The 26456-nt window shown below is 41.0% G+C and overlaps 2 protein-coding genes across 2 annotated transcripts in view; both read right to left on the reverse strand.

Moving 5' to 3' along the window:
* nudt12 (nudix (nucleoside diphosphate linked moiety X)-type motif 12) overlaps positions 1-17795 on the reverse strand; it is a 20457-nt gene extending 2662 nt beyond the window's left edge. Inside the window, exons 1-2 of the mRNA XM_014174893.3 lie at positions 17664-17795; positions 45-268 (exon numbers count right to left, since the gene is read on the reverse strand). Of these exons, the coding sequence (XP_014030368.1) occupies positions 45-250 (206 nt within the window). The 5' untranslated portion in view covers positions 251-268; positions 17664-17795. The remainder of the gene's footprint in view (positions 1-44; positions 269-17663) is intronic.
* Positions 17796-17921: 126 nt separating this feature from the next.
* slc12a2l (solute carrier family 12 member 2-like) overlaps positions 17922-26456 on the reverse strand; it is a 47742-nt gene continuing 39207 nt past the window's right edge. Inside the window, exons 17-26 of the mRNA XM_014174894.3 lie at positions 26264-26404; positions 24137-24243; positions 23790-23869; positions 23273-23422; positions 21152-21274; positions 20813-20924; positions 20493-20579; positions 19966-20101; positions 19262-19329; positions 17922-19123 (exon numbers count right to left, since the gene is read on the reverse strand). Of these exons, the coding sequence (XP_014030369.1) occupies positions 18988-19123; positions 19262-19329; positions 19966-20101; positions 20493-20579; positions 20813-20924; positions 21152-21274; positions 23273-23422; positions 23790-23869; positions 24137-24243; positions 26264-26404 (1140 nt within the window). The 3' untranslated portion in view covers positions 17922-18987. The remainder of the gene's footprint in view (positions 19124-19261; positions 19330-19965; positions 20102-20492; positions 20580-20812; positions 20925-21151; positions 21275-23272; positions 23423-23789; positions 23870-24136; positions 24244-26263; positions 26405-26456) is intronic.

A 26456-nucleotide genomic window follows, 5' to 3' on the forward strand; every position in this document is an offset into this window, starting at 1 on the left:
TCATGTATCCATGTCATTTTTGTTCGGTATGTTTTGATATTTACCCATTTGAAAGTAGGTTGTCTACAATATCAGTGTGTCCATTCCTTGCAGCTAGCATCAACGCAGTCCAGCCATTCTCCCCACTTTCATTGACCAAAAAGCTGGAATGAGAGATCATCCCAGAGAGTTTTGCCAGGTCTCCCCTGGAAGCATAATCCAGGAATCGCTCCAACAGCTCCTCTTTGGGACTCATCTGAATATTTGCCATTTGAGTGTGATAGTATACCTGTATGAATATGATAGAACATAGTTTATTTTATGTTTTGCTATGCTGTGTATGCACTGCCATGTGTTTAATATACCGCATGTGTTTTTATTGAGCTGCCTTCTTGGCCAGGTCTCCCTTGTAAAATAGGTATTCTGACCTCAATGGGACTTCCTGGATAAATAAAGTTTAAATTAAACAAATCTTTACTCATGTGTTTATGTGATATTCGGTTACTTGAGACTGAGATTGAATGAAAGAAGTGGGCCTACATCAATTTGCCTATGTCTAGCAATTTACTGACTGGGATTAATGCCGCGTTTACATGCTAGTCGGAACTAGGAACCTCACAAATTTCCGACTTGCTAACTGGTTGTACCGAGTTCAACCAGTTAGCAAGTTGGAAATGTCCTAGTTCTGACTAACACGTGAAAGCGGCATAAAGAGCAATAGTAATGGCGTCTTTTTGTAAGCACCAACGGAGGCTAACTCCGCTATGGCTCGTTGGCCAAAGCCTATGGGGGAAATGAATGGGGTTTTGGAGGGTTTTTGGATAAACGCCGAAAATAAGGTCTGTGGAAACACAGGCTTAGGAGAGTTTATATGTTTTGTTCTATGAGATAATCTTCATCAGCTAACAATAATAATAAATTACATTTGTAGAGCGCTTTTCTTTTACAGACGACACTTTTTCAGTATTTTGAAGCATTTATGTAATCAAAATAAGCACATAAAGCACAACGGCTTCATAATTCATGAAGATCATATTAACTGACTGATATTCAGGGTCGTAATTTGGGTTTGGAAAGTTGAAGCACATTTGCTGAATTTCTATACAATTAATTAAACTTTAAAATTCCATTATCACATTGGCTGCTGTAAATTCATTCACCTCAGACGATCTACAAACACATAGCCTATTAGCTATACTATTGTAATGTTATACCCTTAAGGGAAAGCTTGGCTGGAGCTGTCACCCCAAAAATGCACCACCCAAAGATGCACCACAAAAACAAACAAAAAAATGCACCACCCTCTCCAATAGGCTGGGCGATATGGCAAATAAATTATCACGATATCTATATATTTTTTCATTCGACAACGATAATTATCACGATATTAATGCCTAATTCCTGAGCATTAGAGCGTTGGGCCAGTAACCTAAAGGTTGCTAGATCGAATCCCCGAGCTGACAAGATAAAAATCTGTCGTTCCACCCCTGAACAAGGCAGTTAACCCACTGTTCCCCGATAGGCCGTCATTGTAAATAAGTTGTTCTTAACTGACTTGCCTAGTTAAATAAAGGTTAATTTTTTTTTTTTAATTATGTGAGCTACACATAAAATTATACTTTAAGGAAAACTGTTCCATGTTTGCGGCCAGGGAGCACGTACCTGGGGTCAATTAAATTGATAAGCCTCTTGAAACCTTCATTTTTGACTATGCTAATTGGTAGCATGTCCTTAACAATGTAACAGTGTAGGTTCCGTCCCTCTCTTCGCCCCAACCTGGGCTCGAACCAGGGACCCTTGCACACATCAACAACTGACACCCACGAAGCATCGTTACCCATCGCGCCACAAAAGCCGCGGCCCTAGCAACGCAAGGGGAAACCCTACTTCAAGTCTCAGAGCGAGTGACGTCACTGATTGAAACGCTATTAGCGCGCACCACCGCTAACTAACTAGCCATTTCACATCGGTTACACATAATAGCATAAGTGATGTCTTTGTTTTTTCAATGTTTGCCTTTAAGGCATAAACGCTGTCAGTGTTGACTGCTTATCGGGCAAACATGCCTAGATTGGCTGGTGCTTGAGGGGCGTTTATCAATACAGTGGCGCAAACTCAAACTTCCTGCATGTTCTGAAGAGTGATTTTGCTTCAGATGTTGAAAAAGGTTTGTCGTATTACCAGACTTCGTAGCCACCCGTCTACGGCACAATTTGCACCTGACATTGCTCTGCTCTTTGTCGGACTTCAAGAAGCCAAACCACTTCCAAATTACTGAAACAGTTTAACCCTTTTTATCAATAATTTCTTTGTTGGAAGCTGCTCCTTCTCCATGGCTATCACTGCCACTGTTTTCGCCTACATCACACATTTTTCGTGGTTAATAGTGGCTACTCCATCACTCGAGGTGCTAAGTGGTTTTTAGTGGGCGTATACCTCCACGTGCATATTGTCACTTCTCCGCACGTTCCTGCTGCGTCAGAGGTGAAATGGACTGCTGTACCTAATTATTCTATATCGACATTATCAAAAATTAATCTAAACGTTTTTATATCGTTATTGATAATTATTGATATTGATTTATCGCCCAACCCTACTCTCCAATGTTAAAAATATTTTAACATGACCCTTCCCTTGTACTGTCAAAAAATTGCAAACGCTCCCCCCTCAGAATTAACTCAAAATGAATGATTACCACCACAAATAACAATAAGTGTAGCAACCCTGTGTTTATAAACGAGGATATTGACCATTTCAGCATCATTTTGTGGCACAGTCGATTCCACACAGGGCTACGAGCCAGATGATTGAGGGTTCGCCGATCACCACCGACGACCTCACTCTCGCTGCCTGTCTCATTACACTTTGATCAGAGCCGGATTTTCAACATTTTGATACTATATTTATAATTATATAAAATATATGCAACGATTTTCCACCATCAGGTATCTGTGCCAATGCACCACAATAACCATAAGCAATGCATAACTGCATACCGATTACCGACTTTGAGCGCTTCTTCATGGTTTGCGTTTCAACACCACAATCAAATTGACATACCCCATCTCGACAAAAAGAAAATACATCACTCCCTACTCAGTATCGAAGGTTTGGCTTGACAATTTCTGAATGTCAAACTTTTTGGTGTAACAGATGTCTCTTTCCATTCATCGAATGGCTGGTCCGCAGATTGGATACTATAATTATATTAGAGTGGAGTGGATGAACATGTGCAGGTGGCCTACAGGAGATTTCTGAAGTAGCCTAATCAGATTAAAACATTTTGACTGGTTGTGTTTATGCCACACAGAGTTAAACAACAAATATTTAGGCTATATTGAAGCGTTAGGTTCTAGGTCAAGGAATAGCTGCTTGGATCGGGAAGGAGGCAGAATGGTGTTCAGATTTCATGAATAACTGGGCCTGCTGGAAGCATAGGCCTATGTGGCTGCACTATATAGGACGATTTGGGAGAATGATTATCGGCAACAAACAGCACATCAGTATCAGTAGTAAAAATACAGACTCCTGCACTGTGCCCTTCTAGACTTTCTAATCTGCCAAGAGTAGACTCACAACTGTCCAAATGGAATGAAACATTCAAATAACAGGGATTTTGTGCCATTATTCAAATCACACTTTCACTGCAGTTTACAGCCTAGACTAGAATTGTACTCACTTGAAAACAATAATGCAAATATTCATTGCATTGTGGTGTTGTAGGCTAGTGTAGGTATGATCATTTTAATGTCCTTAAGGCCATACAAATGTAATTAACTTTATAACAGATTTCTTTTATCTAAAAAGTGAGGCTAGCTAGCAAAAAACAACAACGCAATTAAAAAATAAAATAAAAGTTGTACAACTTGTAATAATACTGAACAACCATTGTACAACACCTACCGACCTCAACATGATATTTTACCCTTTTGGTATTGTAGCAAACGGTGGGGCAGGTAATACAACTCGGGTCGCAGGCGTGAAAGACAAACAGCCTACAAATCGTGCCAATAGGGTTAACCCATTTTCTGGGAATTGTAACATGGCTCATATAGCAAGGTTTGCTACACTGCCCCCTCTGTACTTAAATGCAAACAGCTGTGCTTCGACTACTCAGGCCCCTAGCACGTTCGAGCCGTGCGTTCAGATGGCGGCATGGCCACCATCCCACTTCTGACACCAATGTAGCAAACGGCAGTACAAGGAAGTAAAACCAGGTCAGTGGCGTGAAAGGCAAACACACTATGCCTCGTGCCAATAGGGTTAACCCACTTGATAGGAATAGTATCGTACATATGCTCTGACCCAGAGTGATTTAAATCAAATCAAATCTTATTGGTCACATACACGTGTTTAGCAGATGTTATTGCGGGTGTAGCGAAATGCTTGTGCTTCTAGTTCCGACAGTGCAGCAATATCTAACAAGCATTATCTAACAAATTCACAACATATACCCAATACACACAAATCTAAGTAAAGGACTGGAATTGAGAATATATAAATATATGGACGAGCAATGTCAAAGCGTCATAGACTAAGATACAGTAGAATAGTATAGAATACAGTATATATATATGAGATGAGAGCAAGATATGTAAACATTATTAAAGTGACTAGTGATCCATTTATTAAAGTGGCCAATGACTTCAAGTCTGTGTATATAGGCAGCAGCCTCTCTGTGCTAGTGATGGCTATTTAACAGTCTGATGGCCTTGAGATAGAAGCTGTTTTTCAGTCTCTCGGTGCTAGCTTTGATGCACCTGTACTGACCTTTCCTTTTGGATGATAGCGGGGTGAACAGGCAGTGGCTCGGGTGGTTGTTGTCCTTGATGATCTTTTTGGGGTTAGGGTAAGTTTGCCCCAGGTGATGTGTTGTGCAGACAGCACAACCCTCTGAAGAGCCCTGCGGTTGTGGGCGATGCAGTTGCCGTACCAGGCAGTGATACAGCCCGACATGATGCTCTCAATTCTGCATCTGTAAAAGTTGAGGGCTTTAGGTGTCAAGCCAAATTTTTCAGCCTCCTGAGGTTGAAGAGGTGCTGTTGCGCCTTCTTCACCACACTGTCTGTGTGGGTGGACCATTTCAGTTTGTCAGTGATGTGTACGCCAAGGAACTTTCCACCTTCTCCACTGCTGTCCCGTCAATGAGGTTAGGGGGGTGCTCCCTCTGCTATTTCCTGAAGTCCACGATCATCTCCTTTGTTTTGTTGACGTTGAATGAGAGGTTATTTTCCTGGCACCACCCTCCCAGAGCCCTCACTTCCGCACTGTAGGCTGTCTCGTTGTTGTTGGTAATCAAGCCTATTACTGTTGTGTCCTATGAAAACTTGATGATTGAGTTGGAGGCATGCTTGGCCACGCAGTCATGGGTGAACAGTGAGTACAGGAGGGGGCTGAGCACGCACCCTTGTGGGGCCCCAGTGTTGAGGATCAGTGAAGTGGAGGTGTTGTTTCCTACCTTCACCACCTGGAGGAAGTCCAGGACCCAATTGCACAGGGCAGGGTTCAGACCCAGGGCCTCCAGCTTAATGATGAGCTTGGAGGGTACTATGATGTTGAATGCTGAGCTATAGTCAATGAACAGCATTCTTACATAGGTATTCCTCTTGTCCAGATGGGATAGGGCAGTGTGCAGTGTGATGGCGATTGCATCGTCTGTGGACCTATTGGGGCGGTATTGAAATTGAAGAGGGTCTAGGGTGACAGGTAAGGTGGAGATGATATGATCCTTGACTAGTCTCTCAAAGGACTTCATGATAACAGAAGCGAGTGCTACGGGTCATTTAGTTCAGTTACCTTTGCATTCGTGGGTACAGGAACAACAATGGCCATCTTGAAGCATGTGGGGACAGCAGACTGGGATAGGGAGAGATTGAATATGTCCGTAAACACACCAGCCAGCTGGTCTGCACATACTCTGAGGACGCGGCTAGGGATGCTGGCTGGACCGGCAGCCTTTTGAGGGTTAATTAACACGTTTAAATGTCTTACTCACGCCGGCCACAGAGAAGAAGAGCCCCAGTCCTTGGGAGAGGGCCGCGTCGATGGCACTGTGTTATCCTCAAAGCAGGCAAAGAACGTGTAATTGTCTGGAAGCAAGAGTCAGTGTTCGCGACGTGGCTGGTTTTCCTTTTGTAGTCCATGATTGTCTGTAGACCCTGCCACATACGTTTCGTGTCTGAGCCTTTGAATTGCGACTCCACTTTGTCTCTATACTGACGTTTTGCCTGTTTGATTGCCTTGCGGAGGGAATGACTACTCTGTTTGTATTCTGCCATATTCCCATTCACCTTGCCATGGTTAAATGCGATGGTTCGCGCTTTCAGTTTTTGCGCGAATGCTGGCATCTATCCACGGTTTCTGTTTAGGGTTGGTTTTAATAGTCACAGTGGGTGCAACATCTCCTATACACTTCCTGATAAACTCAGTCACCGTTTCAGTGTATTCGTCAATATTATTCTCGGAGTCTACCCAGAACATATCCCAGTCCGCATGATAAAAACAATCTTGATGCGTGGATTCCGATTGGTCAGCCCAGCGGTGAATAGTCCTTAGCACAGTTACTTCCTGTTTGAGTTTCTGCCTATAGGAGCAATTTGGGTTAAGTGCCTTGCTCAAGGGCACATGAACAGATTTTTCACCTAGCTCGCTCAGGGATTCAAACCAGCAACCTTTTGGTTACTATCCAAACGCTCTTAACCGCTAGCTACCTGCTGCCCTCATCATGGCTCATATAGCAAAGATTGTAACAGTATAATGGTTTTGGAATGACATTCACAGGGACCAGGGTTTGAGTCCCAGTCAGAATACCCCCTAATCCACTTTATTGGTGTCAGGTGTTTCTGTCAGGTATCTGTACTGCACATGTGATGGAAGAGTATGCAAAACAAATGTGCGCCTGATTGATACAAATCATCATGATATTATTTTGCCAGGTAGGCCTACTTTGAAGTCAACATTTAATTGGGAAGGTTTTGGGGGAAAAAGGTTGAAAATGTTTCAGCGTGCATCACAGATTTTATAGAGCCGATTGTCTTTAGAAGTATTTACTTCAGGCTGACTACTACCATCAACTTAATTATGTACAAAATGTATACAATTTGAAAGGAAGACGACAGCAAAAAAAAATCCTGTCACTGTTTGCGATTCACAAATGATAACTTTGATTCTCATGATTTGATTCACCGCTATTTAACCGAACCTCAACTACTACAATGATGAAGCACATCATTCAATTCATCACAAAGAATCATATGAATTCAATGAATCACCATTTTTTTATTTTACTATTATATATGCGTATTGGGTACAGGAACAACGTATTAATATCCGTATTAAATTTGTATGGCCTAAACAAGATCAATAGGGGAGCAGTTTGAGCTGCTCAATGACGCACCTGCCCTCTCCGCTGCCTATCAGCTAATCCTCTATGTTCTTATGGATTTATATTGAAAATCGGTGCAGATTAGAATAATTTTATGTGTGGTCTGATTGCTAATTAACCTATTGCAGATCTGGACAAACGATCCACCTACTACTATTGTCACTATGGATAGAGGGCAGGATAGAGTTGATTGCATAGTAAGCGCACAGAAAAGCATAGTGCATAAGGGATGTACCAAAACATCTTGATAGGGGAGGCGCATGCAAGCAGATGAAGGTATTTGGCTACATAGAAGATATTATATAGTAAAAACTAGCAAAATGGGATTGTAATGTAAACCACCGAAAAAAAATCCCTCCCCTCCCCTGTGCCCCCCCCCCAAAAAATAACACAACCTTCCTCAAAGCAAAATAAAAAGCTAGACAACCCTCCCCTAATTTGGACCAGCCCCCCCACCCAAGTAACTTTCGCACACGTTCCCCCAAGGGGGGGAAATATGAGAAATGTTTCACACTGACATGAAGTAGCATCAATGACTGTTCAGTCACTATAAATTGCAATAAATCATCAACTCTTTACATTTATAGAACTGTATTGTTTGCCTTTTGATTGCATGTTAATGTGGGCCTAAAGGGAAGATAGACCATGTCGAGATGCTCATATTGAAACATTTTTTTCTTCTTCTTCCTAACTTGTTTGATAAGATTAGTACAGATTTTCTCAGGGACCCCACATGGGGTGCTGACAAATAACAGAAATACCTTATTTACATAAGTATTCAGACCCTTTGCTATGAGACTCGAAATTGAGCTCAGGTGCATTCTGTTTCCATTGATCATCCTTGATGTTTCTACAACTTGATTGGTGCCCACCTGTGGAAAATGTAATTGATTGGACATGATTTGGAAAGACACAGCTGTCTAAATAAGGTCCCACAGTTGACAGTGCATGTTAAAGCAAAAACCAAGCCATGAGTTTGAAGGAATTGTCCGTAGAACTCAGAGACAGGATTGTGTTGAGGCACAGATCTGGGGAAGGGAACCAAAACATTTCAACAGCATCGAAGTTCCCCAAGAACACAGTGGCCTACATCATTCTTAAATGAATGAAGTTTGGAACCACCAAGACATCCTAGAGCTGGCTGCCCGGCCAAACTGAGCAAGCGGGGGAGAAGGGCCTTGGTCAGGGAGGTGACCAAGAACCCGATGGTCACTCTGACAGAGCTCCAGAGTTCCTCTTTGGAAATGGGAGAACCATCCAGAAGGACAACCATCTCTGCAGCACTCCACCAATCAGGCCCTTGTGGTAGAGTGGCCAGACGGAAGCCACTCCTCAGTAAAAGGCACATGACAGCCCGCTTGGAGTTTGCCAAAAGGCACCTAAAGGACTCTCAAGACTATAAGAAACAAGATTCTCTGAATGCCAAGCGTCACGTCTGGAGGAAACCTGGCACCATGCATAGTGAAATATGGTGGTGGCAGCATCATGCTGTGGGGATGTTTTTCAGCGGCAGGGACTGGGAGACTAGTCAGGGTCAAGGGAAAGATGAACAGCGCAAAGTACAGCGAGATCCTTAATGAAAACCTGCTCCAGAGCACTCAGGACCTCAGACTAGGGTGAAGGTTCACCTTCCAACAGGACAACTACCCTAAGCACACAGCCAAGACAAAACAAGAGTGGCTTCGGGACAAGTCTCTGAACGTCCTTGAGTGGCACAGCCAGAGCCCGGACTTGAAACTGACCTAACATCTCTGGAGAGACCTGAAAATAGCTGTGCAGTGACACTCCCCATCCAACCTGACAGAGCTTGAGAGGATCTGCAGAGAAAAATGGGAGAAACTCCCCAAATACAGGTGTGCCAAGCTTGTAGCGTCATACCCAAGAAGACTCGAGGCTGTAATCACTGCCAAAGGTGCTTCAACAAAGTAGTGAGTAAAGGGTCTGAATACTTATGTAAATGTGATATTTCATTTTTTTTGCTTTCTCATTATGGGGTATTGTGTGTAGATTGATGAGGGGAGAAAATCAATACACAGAAGTATATATTTTAAAACCTGCATATTTAGTTAAAATAAATTCCTGTTAGCAGGCAATATTAACTAGGGAAATTGAGTAACTTCTCTTGCGTTCAGTGCAAGCAGAGTCAGGGTATTTGCAGCAGTTTGGGCCACCTGGCTCATTGCGAACTGTGTGAGGACCATTTCTTTCTAACAAAGACTGGAATTAATTTGCCAGAATTCTACACAATTATGACATTACATTGAATGTTGTGTAATGTAACAGCAACATTTAGACTTAGGGTTGCCACCCGTTCGATAAAATACGTAACGGTTCAGTATTTCACTGAAAGAATAAACGTTTTGTTTTTTAAATTATAGTTTCCGGATTTGACCATATTAATGACCAAAGGCTCGTATTTCTGTGTGTTTATTATATTATAATTAAGTGTATGATTTGATATTTGATAGAGCAGTTTGTCTGAGCAGTGGTAGGCAGCAGCAGGCTCGTAAGCATTCATTCAAACAGCACTTTACTCAGTTTGCCAGCAGCTCTTAGCAATGCTTGAAGGACAGTGCTGTTTATGACTTGAAGTCTATGAACTCCCAAGATTAATATTGCCAGCCTAAAGTGTCTATATGAACATTCAATTGTCAAAGGTATATGAAATACAAATGGTATAGAGAAATATTCGACACGTAATAATTCCTATAATAACTACAACCTAAAACTTCTTAACTGGGAATATTGAAGACTCATGTTAAAAGGAACCACCAGCTTTTCATATGTTCTCATGCTCCAATACTGTGTTTTTGTATTATTTAAACAAAATGGAATATGTTTGATTATTTATTTGAGACTAAATAGATTTTATTTATGCATTATATTAAAATAAGTGTTCAATGTTCATTCAGTATTGTTGTAATTGTCATTATTACAAATATACTGCTCAAAAAAATAAAGGGAACACTAAAATAACACATCCTAGATCTGAATGAATTAAATAATCTTATTAAATACTTTTTTCTTTACATAGTTGAATGTGCTGACAACGTGCCTGTATGACCTCCCTACAATGCCTGGGCATGCTCCTCGAGGTACTCCGCTATTCCCTCACATCTTCTTGTCACCGTATTTCTGGACAACTGAATGTCATTGATGGCAGCCACAATTTCAGTCTTATTCTTAAAATCCCCAAACAGCAAGTCTGCAGCCTTAATAAATGCTTCCTTGACCATCTCCCCATCTTTGAACAACTTTTTATGCTTAGCAAGAACGCGACTCACACGATAAGATACTATGGGTGCCGTCTTCCCTTTGGTCACAGGCCCTGTGAAATGAACTCCTGCGATGCCAATAGATTTTTTTAATTCTTGTACCTTTCTTCTTCGTAATTCAGTCTTCGCTGGAAAATGTCTTTCCTGGGTTTTGTGTGTGGTTTTAAAATGTTGTTCTATGTTACCTTTCTTTGGGATAGCGATGCTATTATGGCAGATGAGACACACATTTTGAGTTTGACATGACGAAAAAATGATCCTCCTCCCATTCCTTGTGGAAATGATACGTTTTCTGGTTTGTTGTATCCTTCCCTTCACTCATTATTGCTGCTGTCGACCACACAACTTAAGAACAATTTAAGAATGAATCTGGCTACAAAGTTAGCTAGCTAGCTACCTGCCTGGCACCACCGTTACCTCGACTTGGAGTTGGTGGGCAGAATTTGACCGCCCTAACCGTCAATATGTGGGCAGGGACTGGTCATATTTTATGTAAATCACATGACTTTTCAGACATTGCTGTGAATGGAGGATTGTCGAAATGAAAACAGAAAGAGATTATAGGCATTGATTTGTGTGGCTGAATTTTAGTAGATGCTTAATCATCTCACGATCAACTGGCAAGCACTCCGCGATCGACCAGTAGATCGTGATTGACTAGTTGGGCACCCCTGATCCAGGTCGTTAGTAAGCTAGCTAGCTAACTCCATTGACTAACGTTAGCTAGCTAAGTAGACAGACGTGTGTTATTGATTTAGATTATACATCAAGCTAGCTATAAAGATTAACTGCTATTCTAACTTGTGTCATTTGTTTAACTTCTCAGATCTCGCATCGTGAAAACTTGCATTGGGAACTCAAATATGTTCCCTATGATGGAACCCCTTCAAGGTGGTCGGTAGGAGAACCTACGCCTGCCACCAGGCTGGCTGCCAGGGCAAGGATAAACATGCGGGTGATAAGAAGAGGAAAACACAAATGGTATGTTAGCTAAGGTTTACAACAATTTTTATTTTATTTAACTAGGCAAGTCAGTTAAGAACAAATTCTTATTTTACAAGGATGGCCAACCCCGGACAAACCCGGAAGACGCTGGGCCAATTGTGCGCCGCCCTAAGGGACTCCCGATCACAATGAAGTTGATTATGATTGACTGATATTGGGAGGAGGGGATGTCTGTCAGGAAGGGAGAGATGAGAGAAGGTGAAAGGTTGAGAAGGGTATGTGTTAGAAAGGGACAACAGAAGAGAACCACAAGATGCAGGATTCCTTGTTTCCCCAATATCTAAGAAAACAGATGAATACAGGTATTTCTACAGACCTCTTATGTGAGAGAATTGGATGTTTCAGTCTTGTAATGTTACGTACCTAAGCCTTGGAAAAATAATCCTTGTCTGAGCATGAACGGCCCATATGTGGTGGGCGGAAGCCTATCTCCTGTTTCTGTCATGTAAGGCAGCTTGATGTACAAGTAGCCTATACCCCTGGACAGGGCGCTAGTTCACTAATTCCTTAATGCTGAGAGACAAGCAGAGAGGCATCAGGTCCCAAGGTACTGGACTGATGAACTATCCTTGCTGTCTCTGCTTGGTCAGTTCCCCACTCTCAACTGGGATTCCATACCACTGACTATTACGGGGGATGAGTCCCTGGCTTGTTGCAAGCAAGGGTGGCGTTGGAAGGGGCCACATTGTCTCTCGGTCCCCCTGTCCCAGTCTCCGGTGTTTATGCTGCAATAGTTTATATTTTTCTAGGGGCCTTGATCAGCTTGCCTCAGCTGGTGTACTGTGTCTTATCTGATGTACCTAAGCATGTTCCCACTAACCCCATTCTTTTGTCCCTTTCTACATCTAATGACTCCTGGATGTGCCTGGCCCAAGCCTACCTGGACGTGCTACTGATCCTGGACTGGGGCTGAGAACCCTTGGGCATGCCTACCCCTAGCCCCTCTCCACACCCCCTAGCATGCTTGTACCTAAGCTAAATACTGTATATTCCATCTCACCCTCTTCTGTCTTAAGCCTAGTCCAGGACAAATAAACAATTTTATATTGAGCATGATTTTTTTGTCAAGAACAAGGTGTAATCTGAGTCCGAGAAACCAGACCATACTGTAGACAATGAAATCATTCCAGAATACTATAAAAATAAAGATAGTTTTCTATGATTATCTATGGTACATTAAACATTTCCATTCTACAATATGGCCTCTGACAAAGAAAACTCTTTGTCAAAATTCTGTTATATTTGTGGTGTGGTCTGTCCCATACAGAACAGGAAAAAAAGCATAGAAATGTTAAAAAAAGAAAAAAGAAACATCAGTGGGAGTTAACACACCCACCCACACATCTAAATACAGCTGATAAAGCACATCTAGGACTACAGACCACTAGCGGTTCTGGGGGGGGGGGGGGCAGTGCCCCTGTGACAACAATTTTGGACCCCCTTGTGGCCCCCCTATATGTGGAGTATGAAATAATTTTTACATAACTGATTTTTGCTATCGTTCTTTTTTACATCCGTTATTAGACAGTGGCAACGCGGAACACTAATTTAACCCACACATTTTCTAGAGGGACGGCTTTAGGCGGAACACAAAAGTATAGTACCACATGCAAGTTTTTTTCTATTCAGAAGTTGTAAGAAATTCCGCACTAATATTATAGTTCAAGCACAAAGAAGGAAATATAGAGATTAGTAAAATTGTTAATATGTTGTATTTGTATTAAATGCATTACAGAAGTGTAACGTTAGATCAGCTTATCTTAACCTGGCCGTTTTACTTTGTGGCAGTATGAAAAAGGTTAAAGTATATGATCAACAAACTCATGGTGCAGAGTGTTTTTACTTAAACCACACTCCGTAAACGCATTGTAACGTAAAACGGTTAGACATAAAGGGTAGTTACCTAGCAAGTCAGTTATTTTAAGTAAATGAATTAATAAGCGTGGTCCCCATTGCTTTTGCTCTTTAGTTTTCACCAAAATTAAGAGAAAGAAGGACATCATGTCCTTCTTCCAAAGAAAAGACAAGGCAGACAGTGAGACAGAGCCAGATGGTTCAGGTGTAGAGAGAGCAAGAGAGAGCAGAGAGCCTGCAGAGAAAAGGCAGGAAGACTTGTCCATTGGAGAGACAGAGTGAAGGCATAGTAGAGCAGGAAAGTGAGACAGATGGAGAGGCTGAGGTAGAGGCTGAAAGTGAGACACCAAAAGAGGAGCCTTGTGCGTCCACAAGCAGTGGACCATCAGGTTTGTGATGTTGAATAAATCTGTGGTTACTTGTAAAGCAGTGCAATTAGTCAGTTTATATGGTGTATAGAAATGAGTCGGTTTGTGATTGAAATGAATTCTTATTTAACATGCTATTGGGCTTGTGATATAGATATCAGATGGATTTCAGAAGATGCCTAACGGCAATGGTATATCTAAAATTACCCAAATAGATACTTTTAATTATATATTTTTTCTTTGGCAGATATCAGCAAATCCCGGGAGGAACCACCGGTGCAGCCAATGATGAACATATACCCGAGAACTCTGATGGGGGACCGGAGGAGGAACTTCAAGGCGGCCTGGTACCATATCCACCCCTGGCTTGAATATTCAAAAAAATCTGACTCTGTGTTTTGTTACGCCTGCAGGCATTTTAGCCCTCCCAAAGTCTGAGACTGTATTTGATTCACAATTGGGTTTTAACAACTGGAAGAAGGCAACTTACAAAGAGGGGGGATTTGCAATTCATGCAAGGTCTGAGCAGCACAAACAAGCAATGATTACATGGAGAGACTATCAGAAAGCTGTAAAAAGTAATGCACCACTGGTAAATGCCCTAAACAAGGAACACAACAAACAGGTTCAAGAAAATCAGGACTATATTAAAACAATAGAAGTACTACTACTTACAGCCACACAAAACATTGCCCAAAGAGGACACGATGAGTCTGCAGAGTCAGATAATAAAGGGAACTTCATGGCAATCCTAGAAACAATAGCTAAGCATGACACAACTGTGAAAAAAAGGTTGACTTCCATTCATAATGCAAAATATACAAGCAAAGGGATTCAGAATGAGGTTCTGAGTTGTTTGGCAGACATGGTTCGAACAAAAATTATAGAAGAAGTGAAAGACAGTGAGGTCTTTAGCATAATGGCAGACGAAACAAAAGATGTAAAAAAAGGAGCAGATATCTCTAGTACTCGGGTACTATTTCAGAGGAGCTGTCCATGAGAGCTTTCTCCACTTTGAATCGGCTGATCGACTAGATGCAGCAGGGCTTACTGACAAAATCATACACATATTAGAAAGTCATGGTCTTGAATACAAAAACAACCTAGTAGGCCAAGCATGTGACGGTGCTTCCGTTATGAGTGGCAAGCATTCAGGCGTCCAGGCACGCATTAAAGAACAAGCAAAGCATGCCTTTTACATCCACTGCAGTGCACAATGTCTAAACTTAGTTTTAGTGGATACAGTCAAAGCTGTCCCTGAGGTAGGACAGTTCTTCTCCTTACTAGAAATACATCTTCACATCTGGGTCATATGTGCATCAGAAATGGCTTAGCATACAAAAAGAGATGTACCCAGGTGCACCTAGAGAGCTTCAGAGACTAAGTGACACTCGCTGGGCATGTCGATATATGGCTCTACATACTATTATGGATAGATTACCTGCCATTAAGCGAGTCCTGCAAGACATAGTCCAAGAACACAATGGTGACAGATCTGTTGAGGCACGAGGTCTGCTTGCACAGATAGATTTACAATTCATTGTGTACCTTGTTACAATTCCATAAAGTGTTTGGAGAAGCAACATTTCTATCAGATATGCTACAGTCTTCATCACTTGACCTGTCAAAGGCTGTTGATTTAGGTGAAGTCTTAGTTCAAACTTTGAATGACTACAGGGATGAGTCATTTTTTGATGACCTATGGAATGAAGTGTTGAACACAGCTGAGCAATGTGATACTGCAATACACCGCACTGCAAAATGACCAAAAAAGCTAAGCTCTCAATTTAATGGAGACTGTGTACTCATTACAGTGGGTCAGATTCAGAACAAGAAAAAGGCCGTTTTCGTACAACCCTTTTCTACCCTGTTTTAGATCATATGCTCAATGAGCTTAACAGAAGGTTCCCTAGCAAAAACTGTGACATAATGAATGGCATCCAAACTCTAAACCCTACAAGTGATGTGTTTCTCAATGAGAGGTCCATGTTTCCATTTGCTAGAATGGTATGAACCAAATATTGAGGACTTGGGGCATGAACTACATCAGTTCAGAAGAATTTTACAAAGGAAAATAGAGTGGCATGCAGAGACTCTCCAGTGTAGTAGAGCTGGTATTATTCATTGAGCCTTATAAAGAAGTTTTCTTTGAGCTCTTTAAACTGTGCAAGATAGCTGTTTCAATCCCTGTTAGTACTGCTTCTTGTGAACAGAGTTTTTCTGCACTAAAGCTGGTGAAAACGTATCTCAGGTCCACAATGTCAGATGACAGATTAAGCAATTTAGGTATATTAAGTATTGAGTCAAGGAGGGCAAAGGCCTTGAGTCTAGATGAATTTGCTGATCTTTTTGCAAAAAACCACAAACGGAGAATACAGTTGATGTGACCTGATACTGAATATGTAATGCAAATGAAAATTATAATAGAAATGCAAATAAATTGTTGAATGATTATGAACATGGTCTTTTGCCTGCTAATGCCTACAATGCAGTGAAGAAAACGATATGGCAACAATAACGTCTAACGTAACTGGCCCCAGCTTGGCCCCCCCAGTTGAAATGGTCTAGAACCGCCACTGCTACAGACTAACCAATCAAACAAGGGTTAGGGTTGTTTCAGCCATTATCATACTACCTAAGCCTATCCAAACATCTCCACAAGTTCATAAGGGATAGGTCTAACATATCCATCTGCAGGCACAATTTTTTACTTTTCAGAAGAGAAAACATTTAGGGGAAGGTAGGAGAGGAGTGGTGAAGAGAAAACAGATAATGGGGTGGAGAGTGTTTGACTTTATATTAGGAGAGAGAAAGTTCTTTGTTGTTTTTAAAGGAAAAACTTGTAAAAATGAAATCTAAGCAGCCAATGACTTGTTCTTTTTTCCCCCTCTGTCTCATACCATATTCCCATTGCTAACGTCAGTTATTGCTATTCCATTGCTATAGTTTCTGTAGTCTAGTGGCCAGTTAGTATATGAAAAAAAATGATGCCATTCTCCCATCGTGGACTAGTAGAGCTGGGACACCAGGTGGGTGCATTAATTATCAAGTAGAACGGGAAAACAGCAGTACTCAACCTCCATACATGGAACTCTAGCCGCTGTAATCTAAGTTCTACGAGGGCAAAATAACTATCTGATAACACAATTCATGTTTGTATTACATCATGTAATGTATTGCTCAGTAGAAAGTATATTTATTGTCGAATTGTAGCTAGATTTTCCGCAATGGTTCCGCTAGCCACCGCGTGTAATTCTGTGAAAAGTAAGAACAGTCTGCTGTACAACTCGACGTTGTGTAAACGCAAACTCTCGTAGTGAATAGGACTATGACCCCACAACAGTGACCGAGTAGCAAGTGTAGAATTCGGCTATAAAACAACGAAGTGCAGACTAACAACTACAGTAGGTGTTTTTCCACATTCTCATTGGTCCATCCGACGTCAATCAAATTTAATAATGCCCTTTCACATGATGTAACTTTGTTTATATTTGGTAGCCATAGCCCCTTCAAAAGATATGTTGCAAGCTTTTAAACACATGGATACTTAAAGATTATTAAAATGTATTGCTGCCTGTCCGACAACTATAATAATGCCTTTGACAAATGTTATTATTTTGGCTACAGGACTCCGGTTATGTCACAACTCCATGTTTAAGCTATAGGCGATACGAGAGGAAATATATATAAACAAATGCAACTTGTCACGCAAAACAATCATAGCTTTCACCCGACATGTAGCCTATATCGAGTGTCATTCGATAAAACCAACGGAATAAGGCACTTTCAACCACTAACCTTGGTACGTGCCTGCGGTCTGTAGTCCTCCTGAGACTGGCCCAAATGGTTGAATAAACGATTCAGGAGCAAATGCAACAGCGACGCTGGCAAGACATGCTTATTACACTCAAACACTATCCAACTGGCCCAAAGTCTAAGCCTTTGTGCGCTTATTTTCCAAGGCTTTTGATGCGTATGCCTACTCAATGTTATGCTTCATTGATACAAATTCATCAGAAACGAAATACATTTCAGACTGACGTACTACACAAATCCTAGTGTTGCAAGTGAGCATGATTTATTTTGTGGCCTGACCAGATTACAAATCACACAATAGGCTACTGACTGTTTGTGGTTGATGTTAATTTCATAATGTACAAAATAGGCTATAACAATGTTATTTAAGAATATAGAGGCTTTGCTTTTAAAGATTGTTTTACCTTTTAAATAAAAAATGTAACGACTGTCATCAAAAAGACAAGACAACACACAGAAAACAACCATTGTTCAGATACAAAAGAATCTAATGGAAGATTAATTATTGACCAAACAAATATTCAACATTTTTAAGAAACACAATGTAAAATGAAAATATTTAAATCTCAGATAATACTAACAATCTAGCTATCGTCATCAAGGGGGCAATGAAAACCAACCGGTGTCAAATAATACATAAAGACAAACAGCCACAACAATTTCTCATTGGCCTGTTATATCCCCCCATCCCTTACATATTAGTTGACTAAATGTAATTTCAAAGAAGCATTATATATAAATAAAAACACTTCTGACTGCATTCAAGTCAGCTAACTGGTGTGTGAATTTATCATGGAATAATTTAGTTCACCACAGCATTGAACACAAGTCTTGAGGCTCCAAGAGGATGTGACCTGCATTCTACATGTGTAACTAGCCTGGGTACTAGTCTGTTTAGGTAACATTACACTCTTTGTACTCTGTCTCATATGCCAAATCTCAGTACAGGTGTGTTTAGCTGGAAAGGAGTGGCAATGACTGGAATGATAGCTAAAAAGACTGGTACCCAGACTAGTGTATAACTACATAGATTAGCAAAATGTGTTTATTTAGACACTCCGCAGTATTGTTATGTGACGTTACAATTAGGCCTACTGTACTAGTGAATTGTTATGGCAGACCATTTATGGTACTTTAGCCTACTTCTACTAATACTTGATGTAAAGCGAATGCAATTAGTACACAATTAGTTCCATAATATCCATAACATGCACTTTAAGCACACTTTTTAACCCCCCTCCCCACCCCATTCTATAAATTCCTAATATAACAGTTTTGGTCAGTTAAATGGAGAGCGCAAGGAATTTTAAGAGTAAAAAGTAAGGACACTCTGGTGGTTGCCTCGTACTAGGAGAATAGGAGGCAGGTCTTTCGACAGAGTCTCCAACCAGCACATGTAGAGGGCACTGGACACCGTTCCCTTCCGGGCCAATGGCATGCTCCTGTTGGACAGAGAGAGAGTCAGTCGGTCAGAAGGACGGACGGACGGACAGACAGACAGTATTAAATAGATCAACAGTCCATTTCAATACTATCGCTTTATATTTGTGTTCTAGACATAATGTAATATAACTACTTACATAACGATGAGTTTTGCTGAGTTTGAGTGTTCTTTCAGCAATTCATTCAATCTGATCTGTCGGTTAGTCTGGGGAAAAAAGAAATAAGAACAACTCAGCTTATATTAGTTATATATATATATATATATATATATATATATATATATATATATATATTAGCTGAGGTTGAATCAAAGACTAGATTCTCAAATTATATCTTGTTCCTTCCTAGGACACTAGGCAATGGCACCCTCTCAAATAGCTTTCTATACTGCCAATGTTTAGGGACTGTAGTACGACATATGGTCAAACCCTGTAGGCTTTCTTACTTTCTTACTGTGTAGCACTGTATGCTCTATGCGACTAAAACAAGGCTTATGTGTTTACTTGTGTAACCTGTATGAGAAATCAAAGCAAATAATATTTACAAAGTGTAGAAAAGTATTCCATTCAAAATTCTATTCAGATTCTTGTGGTGTACACTGTAATAAGTAAAGGACAGTGGACGCAGGTTGTATTTGCCCCACTGCGTGGCAGTAAGATCCAGACCTTTGTGGCCGGGCTGGTCTAGCGGTATTGCCGTAGCCTCCCACACACGTCTTCGACGTCAATATAGCTTAGAATCTGGCCTATTGCCCTTTGACACAACCTCTAACTTTCCCCAGTGTCATCCTCCCTCTATATATGTTCAATAAATTCAGAAATTAACTTAAAAAGATCCAGACCTTGGCCCTGTAGAGCTCCAGCTCGTTGTCTGAGATCCTCCAAGGCTCCTCAGCCTTCAACCTTTCTGCAGCATCCTGCTCCATGTCGTCCTCCTTTAGCTTATATGGCTCGATCATCTCCTCAAAGCTAAGCACACTACAAGAGACAGGTAAACGGTACACAGAATGAACGTCATTATTATTGCATTATAATTATGATTACATTGTTATTATAGTCCTAGGCTAATGGGTTTCTTTGTACTTCACATATTGCACAGTTTCTTTGACGGAGGCTTCTCAGTGACCTATAAATGACTTCATGTTGAACATGATCTTGGGGCCTGGCTGGTTTAGTGGTAATGCCGCATCCTCCAGCCACATATCTACAGTGTTGGCATAGGTTTGAATCTGGTCTACTGCCCTATGATACAACCTTACCCTACTGTTACCCTCTCTCTCTGATCAATCAAATCTGAAAATACATTTTTTTTAAATATATTTATACAGTATGTAAATAGAATATGATCTTGACACAGCAGGCATCTTACTTGTGTTTCTTTGGCTTGGTGTTGATGTCCCCGAGCACATAGATCGCAGAGAAATCTATCCTGAACTTGCTGAGTAGAGCAGCCATTCTATTAAAAAACAGGAGAAAGAATCTCAATTTTTCAGACTATGGGGCTCAGTTGGTAGAGCATGGCGCTTGCGATACCAGGATCGGAGGTTCGATTTCGGCTGGGGCCACCCATACAAAAAATGAATGCATGCATTACTGTAAGTCGCTTTGAATAAAAGCAGCTGCTAAATGGCATATATTATATTATAGATTCCTCAACCTCACATCATGACTGAAGGATCGATAACTCACGCCCTGCGATCATGGTCAATCCTGTTGATCTTCCCACCAATAAAGAGACGGATTTTGCAGTCCTTCCACTTCTTTTTTTCAGTGAGCAAGTACGGAATCAACAGAGCCAAGCCTGTAACATTTGGAACAGATAAATAAGGGGTGATGGTAAGAAATGACGACTCTTTGGGGTCCAATCTGATTGTTGACACTTGGGTCATATTCATTGGGGCTCACTGTAGCAAAACGTTTTGCAACAGAAAATTTGCTTTTCCTATTGGATATAATGCCTATTTTAGTCAGTTTTCGTTCATTTGGTGCTTAATAATATAATCACAGCATTGACTTGCCATACGGTACCTCCATCATCAAACAGCCACCACACATCCACTGTGCCTTTGCACTGCTTCTTCTTGAACTGCTGGCTGGCCTCCAGAAGCCTTTGGTCTGTGAGGCTCAGTGGCTTTGCACTTCTCTTCGTCTCTGTGGAGCAACCACATCAAAGGCAGTCACACAGTTATTATCAAAGATGGTAATTGACTGTGGACTGTTAGAATTTCCCATAGGAAAATATGTCTCACTAGCTGGGCATGCACAGTTGTATACTAGGCAGTGCCTCCATGATTTCACAGTTTTACTGTGATATTTGCAGGGCAAAAATGTTCGATTTTGCTGTGGCAATTCTGGCATTTTGTATGGCAACAAGGCACATGCACAGAGGGCTCTATCTGTGCAGAGCACATGCCCATTTGCCCTTCCAGTTTTTTTGTATACATTTTTGGTCGTTCTTGCTCTGAACCCACTGCCTACATGTCATCGGTAAATTCTCCTATATGCTTCAGAACTAAAATGTTGCACATCTTGATTCAGCATTGGCACGCAAAGTCGGGCACGCTGCGCATATTCAGATTAGTGACCAGAAATAACTTGTTTCATTTACTCAAGCCAGTTTTGCCTGGGCAAAAACAGAGTAGGCCTACATTTATCATCCAAATAAAATACAGTTTAGCAATCTACTACTGACTCATCTTTGCCAGAACAATATGCTAACCTGCTGATTCGATTGATCATTTTCATATTTCAGATAGGCACAGTTTGGATTTTTAAAGATAAGCAGCTGTAACATTGCACTGCCTTCAATATTATGGGATGATGATGTAACATATTCTGGTAACATATTCTGGCAAATGTATTACAATATTTGTGAGGAAGAACAGGGATACCCAGTTGGCCAACAACCGCTCCCTGTGCGCCGATGACGTGGATGTCGATTAAGGCAGCCCCTCTTTGATTCAGAGGAGTTGGGTTAAATGTGGAAGACACATTTCAGTTGAATGCATTCAGTTGTACAACTAACTAGGTATCCCCCTTTTCTTTCGCTGTGCAGGGAGGCTGCCCTCCAAAGTGATGGCACAGTGCAGACAGAACATGCTTTCCATCTGATCCTGCAATCTCTGCTACAAGTAGGCCATATGATTTTGCTTGCTCTGGACTCCAGAGAAGTGACGTGATATATCCCTAGTTGACATTGGCTGCTAACATGAATGACTTTCAGCTCCTTTCAGCTTAAAACACAGTATATTTCTGTAGCCTATCTTGCGTTTTTGAAAATGCTGTCAGTATGGCAGTACTGACAGGATACATTTGCGCAGCAATTGTGCGCGTGTGTTCTGGTGTACACATGTCCATGTGCGTGCGCAGGGGTTCACGTTTTGTACCACTCTTTTTTGAAAACCACTAAGATACATGATAGTGGTTGTGGCAACAAATGGAGTTTGGTTGGATATAGTAGGCTGCAGAATTTCATACAATCTTCTGTTTTGACTGGAACTGTGTTGGTCATTGTTAGTAAGTGCAGGATTTATTCCAGTTCAAAATAGTTTTGCAAAATACTTTATTCATCAGATTGTGCTGCTTTCCGCTCTTTTTAATAATGGCTCAACGAGTCATGGTTGCGAAAACATTTTTGGGGGATGCTCTTTGCCAAATGGCCTGAATTTGTCAAATTTCTTTGGAAAATGTGCTGTTAAGGGAAAAAGTTTGTTGACGTGTCGCTGATTGAACCACATAATGTGGTGATTGGTTGAAATTGCGAGCCCTCTTTTTGTACTGCAGTGATGGGTCAGTTTTATGACATAATATTGTGATGATTTGACTGTTTTGTGCGGAAATAGTGCAGTGATTGGTCAAATTTGCAATCCCTTGCATAATATACAGGTAATTGTTGATTTAGAAAATCCTGGAGGGACTGACTAAGACACATTGTAGCTTTTCAACAGAGCATAAACAGTAGACATTAATTACTTTAGTGCGAGTTAGGCCTGTTTATGGTTGTTTGGAGCTGGTTTCCTGAACCCAGGATAAGTCAACTGGACTAAAAGTGGACTTCAAGACATGAATAGGCCTAATCTGAGTATTTATGTTTTACAACATTACCTGTGAAGCACTGTGCCTATATACTCATTCTAGTCTAAAGATTACCTCTGAGAATGAGGGGGCTGTTTTGAGCACTGGTGATCAGGGATGGAGGAAAGGAGTTACTGTCCTCGGAGTCTTTACCAACCATGTTGACAGACACCACTACATCCTTCATACCCACGTCCTTCTTCTCATGGGATGACAGGAGCTCATCTGGAGAAGGGGCAATCAGGCAAATCTCAGAGCACTTTATCTAGTCCTTAGGCTGCGTCTGAAATGGAACTATATTCCCTATATAGTGCATTAAATAGTCCTCTGGTCAAAAGAAGTAATAATAACAGAAATAAATCTCAGCGCTTTATAAGTGCACTACAGGGAATATGGTGCCATTTCGGATGCACCCTTACTACTGTGAAAAAATCCATAGAACAGCTAGAAAGGGGATGTGTGCTCAATCCATCTGAAGCTATCCACTTTATGTCTGTACTACTAAGGAATGTTAAACTTGATTGTGAGGAATGAGTGTGTTGAATGAGTGTTCCTGGGCAAATGAAGAACACAGCATGACACAATACTGTACCTGGGTCTTGAATATGGGAGATATCAAGACCCTCCTGTAGTCTGATGATGACAACACCATGCTGCAAGTCAAAGGCATCACTGAAACACAACCGCACAACGTGTTACTAACACTGAAGAGGGAATATAGTATAACCATAGATGGCTAAAGTGATTTCAATCATGATTTCCTCAGGAAAGCATGCGATGTAGGTTGAAATTGCCTCTATATGCTGATCTTGGGTTTAGCATTTTCCCGTCTAATGGTTAAGGTCAGGATTGGGAAGGGGAAGCTGATCCTAGATCTGTACCTAGGGGAAACTTCACCCTAGAGCAAACCATGTAGTCAGTCAAACTAGATACACTTACTGGATGATGTTGATATACATTTCCACATCTTTCATCTCGCCATCACTCCAGTTGTTCTTAAAGCCCATTACAAGTGTGTTGGGCTTCAAACGCCCCAAACCTGTAGCCTTGAAGATGAAAAAAATTACTTAATTTTCCATCAACATATTAATATTGGAAGGCCATTACCTGACGCTTTCAATAAAAATCCCTTGAACAACGTGCACAAAGTGTGGTCATAACTACCTCCTTATGCGGCAGGTAGCCTAGTGGTTAGAGCATTGGGCCAGTAACTGAAAGGTTGCAAGATCAAATCCCTGAGCTGACAAGGTAAAAATCTGTTGTTCTGCCCCTGAACAAGGCAGATTAAGCCACTGTTCCTAGGCCGTCATTGTAAATAAGAATTTGTTCTAAACTGACTTGCCTGGTTAAATAAATAAATAAATAAATAAAAATGCCAGGAATACTCAATGATTATTATCGATATTCAAAGCCAATATCTCCTGTATCAAGGTTAGATGGTGATTTTCAATGTGCCAAAGATCATGATAGACAAGAGCCTGGGAACCAGTTCATTTGTGCCATCATGCCACTCCTGGTCATGAAAAAGACTTAACCTGTTGGGTCTAGGGGGCAGCATTTGCACGTCTGGATAAAAAAAATGTACCCGATTTAATCTGGTTACTAATCCTACCCAGTAACTAGAATATGCATATACTTATTATATATGGATAGAAAACACTCTAAAGTTTCCAAAACTGTTTGAATGGTGTCTGTGAGTATAACAGAACTCATTTGGCAGGCAAAACCCTGAGACATTTTCTGACAGGAAGTGGATACCTGATGTGTTGTATTGACTTTAAACCTATCCCATTGAAAAACACAGGGGTTTAGGAATATTTTGGCACTTCCTATTGCTTCCACTAGATGTCACCAGCCTTTACAAAGTGTTTTGAGTCTTCTGGAGGGAGATCTGACCGAACAAGAGCCATGGAACGGTGATGTCCCATTAGACACCTGGCGCGCTACTTCATGTTGGGTACCCTCGTTCCAATACGTTATAAAAGACTATGCATTCGTCCACCTTGAATATTATTCATGTTCTGGTTAAAAAAGGCCCTAATGATTTATGCTATACAACGTTTGACATGTTTGAACGAACGGAAATATATTTTTTCCCCTCGTTCATGACGAGAAGTCCGGCTGGCTTACATCATGTGCTAACGAGACGGAGATTTTTGGACATAAATGATGAGCTTTTTTGAACAAAACTACATTCGTTATGGACCTGTGATACCTGGAAGTGACATCTGATGAAGAGAATCAAAGGTAATGGATTATTTACATAGTATTTTCGATTTTAGATCTCCCCAACATGACGTCTAGTCTGTATCGCAACGCGTATTTTTCTGGGCACAGTGCTCAGATTATTGCAAAGTGTGATTTCCCAGTAAGGTTATTTTTAAATCTGGCAAGTTGATTGCGTTCAAAAGATGTAAATCTATAATTCTTTAAATGACAATATAATATTTTACCAATGTTTTCTAATTTTAATTATTTAATTTGTGACGCTGACTTGACTGCCGGTTATTGGAGGGAAACGATTTCCTCAACATCAATGCCATAGTAAAACGCTGTTTTTGGATATAAATATCAACTTGATAGAACTAAAAATGCATGCATTGTCTAACATAATGTCCTAGGAGTGTCATCTGATGGAGATTGTAAAAGGTTAGTGTATCATTTTAGCTGGTTTTATGGTTTTGGTGACCCTGTCTTTGACTTGACAAAACATTACACACAACTCTTGTAAATGTACTGTCCTAACATACTCTAAATTTATGCTTTCGCCGTAAAACCTTTTTGAAATCGTAAAACGTGGTTAGATTAAGGAGATGTTTATCTTTCAAATGGTGTAACATAGTTGTATTTTTGAAAAATTTGAATTTTGACATTTATTTGGATTCAAATTTGCCGCTCTTGAAATGCACCTGCTGTTGATGGAGTGCACCACGGGTGGCACGCTAGCGTCCCACCTAGCCCCAAGAGGTTTTAACATGATAGCATAAACAGATCTGGTACCAGGCTAGGCAGACACCACACTGAGGATACACCACATATTATAGCAGTGCAATGCAGAACAATCACCTGTAAAAGGTACTGAGCTCCATGTCTCAGGTCTTCAGCAAACACAGGGGTGTAGAAGGCCTTGATGCGGTTCTTCAGCAGCCAGCGCTGGTAGCGGGCATGATCAAGAGACATCTCCTTGAAGTTTGGCCGACGGGACACCTTAGGACAATGAAAACAATCAAAATATGAGTAAGCTGTAAACTATATGTAA

The sequence above is a fragment of the Salmo salar genome, chromosome 26 (genome assembly GCF_965601325.2).
Source record: "Salmo salar chromosome 26, fSalSal1, whole genome shotgun sequence".
Classification (NCBI taxonomy): domain Eukaryota; kingdom Metazoa; phylum Chordata; class Actinopteri; order Salmoniformes; family Salmonidae; genus Salmo; species Salmo salar.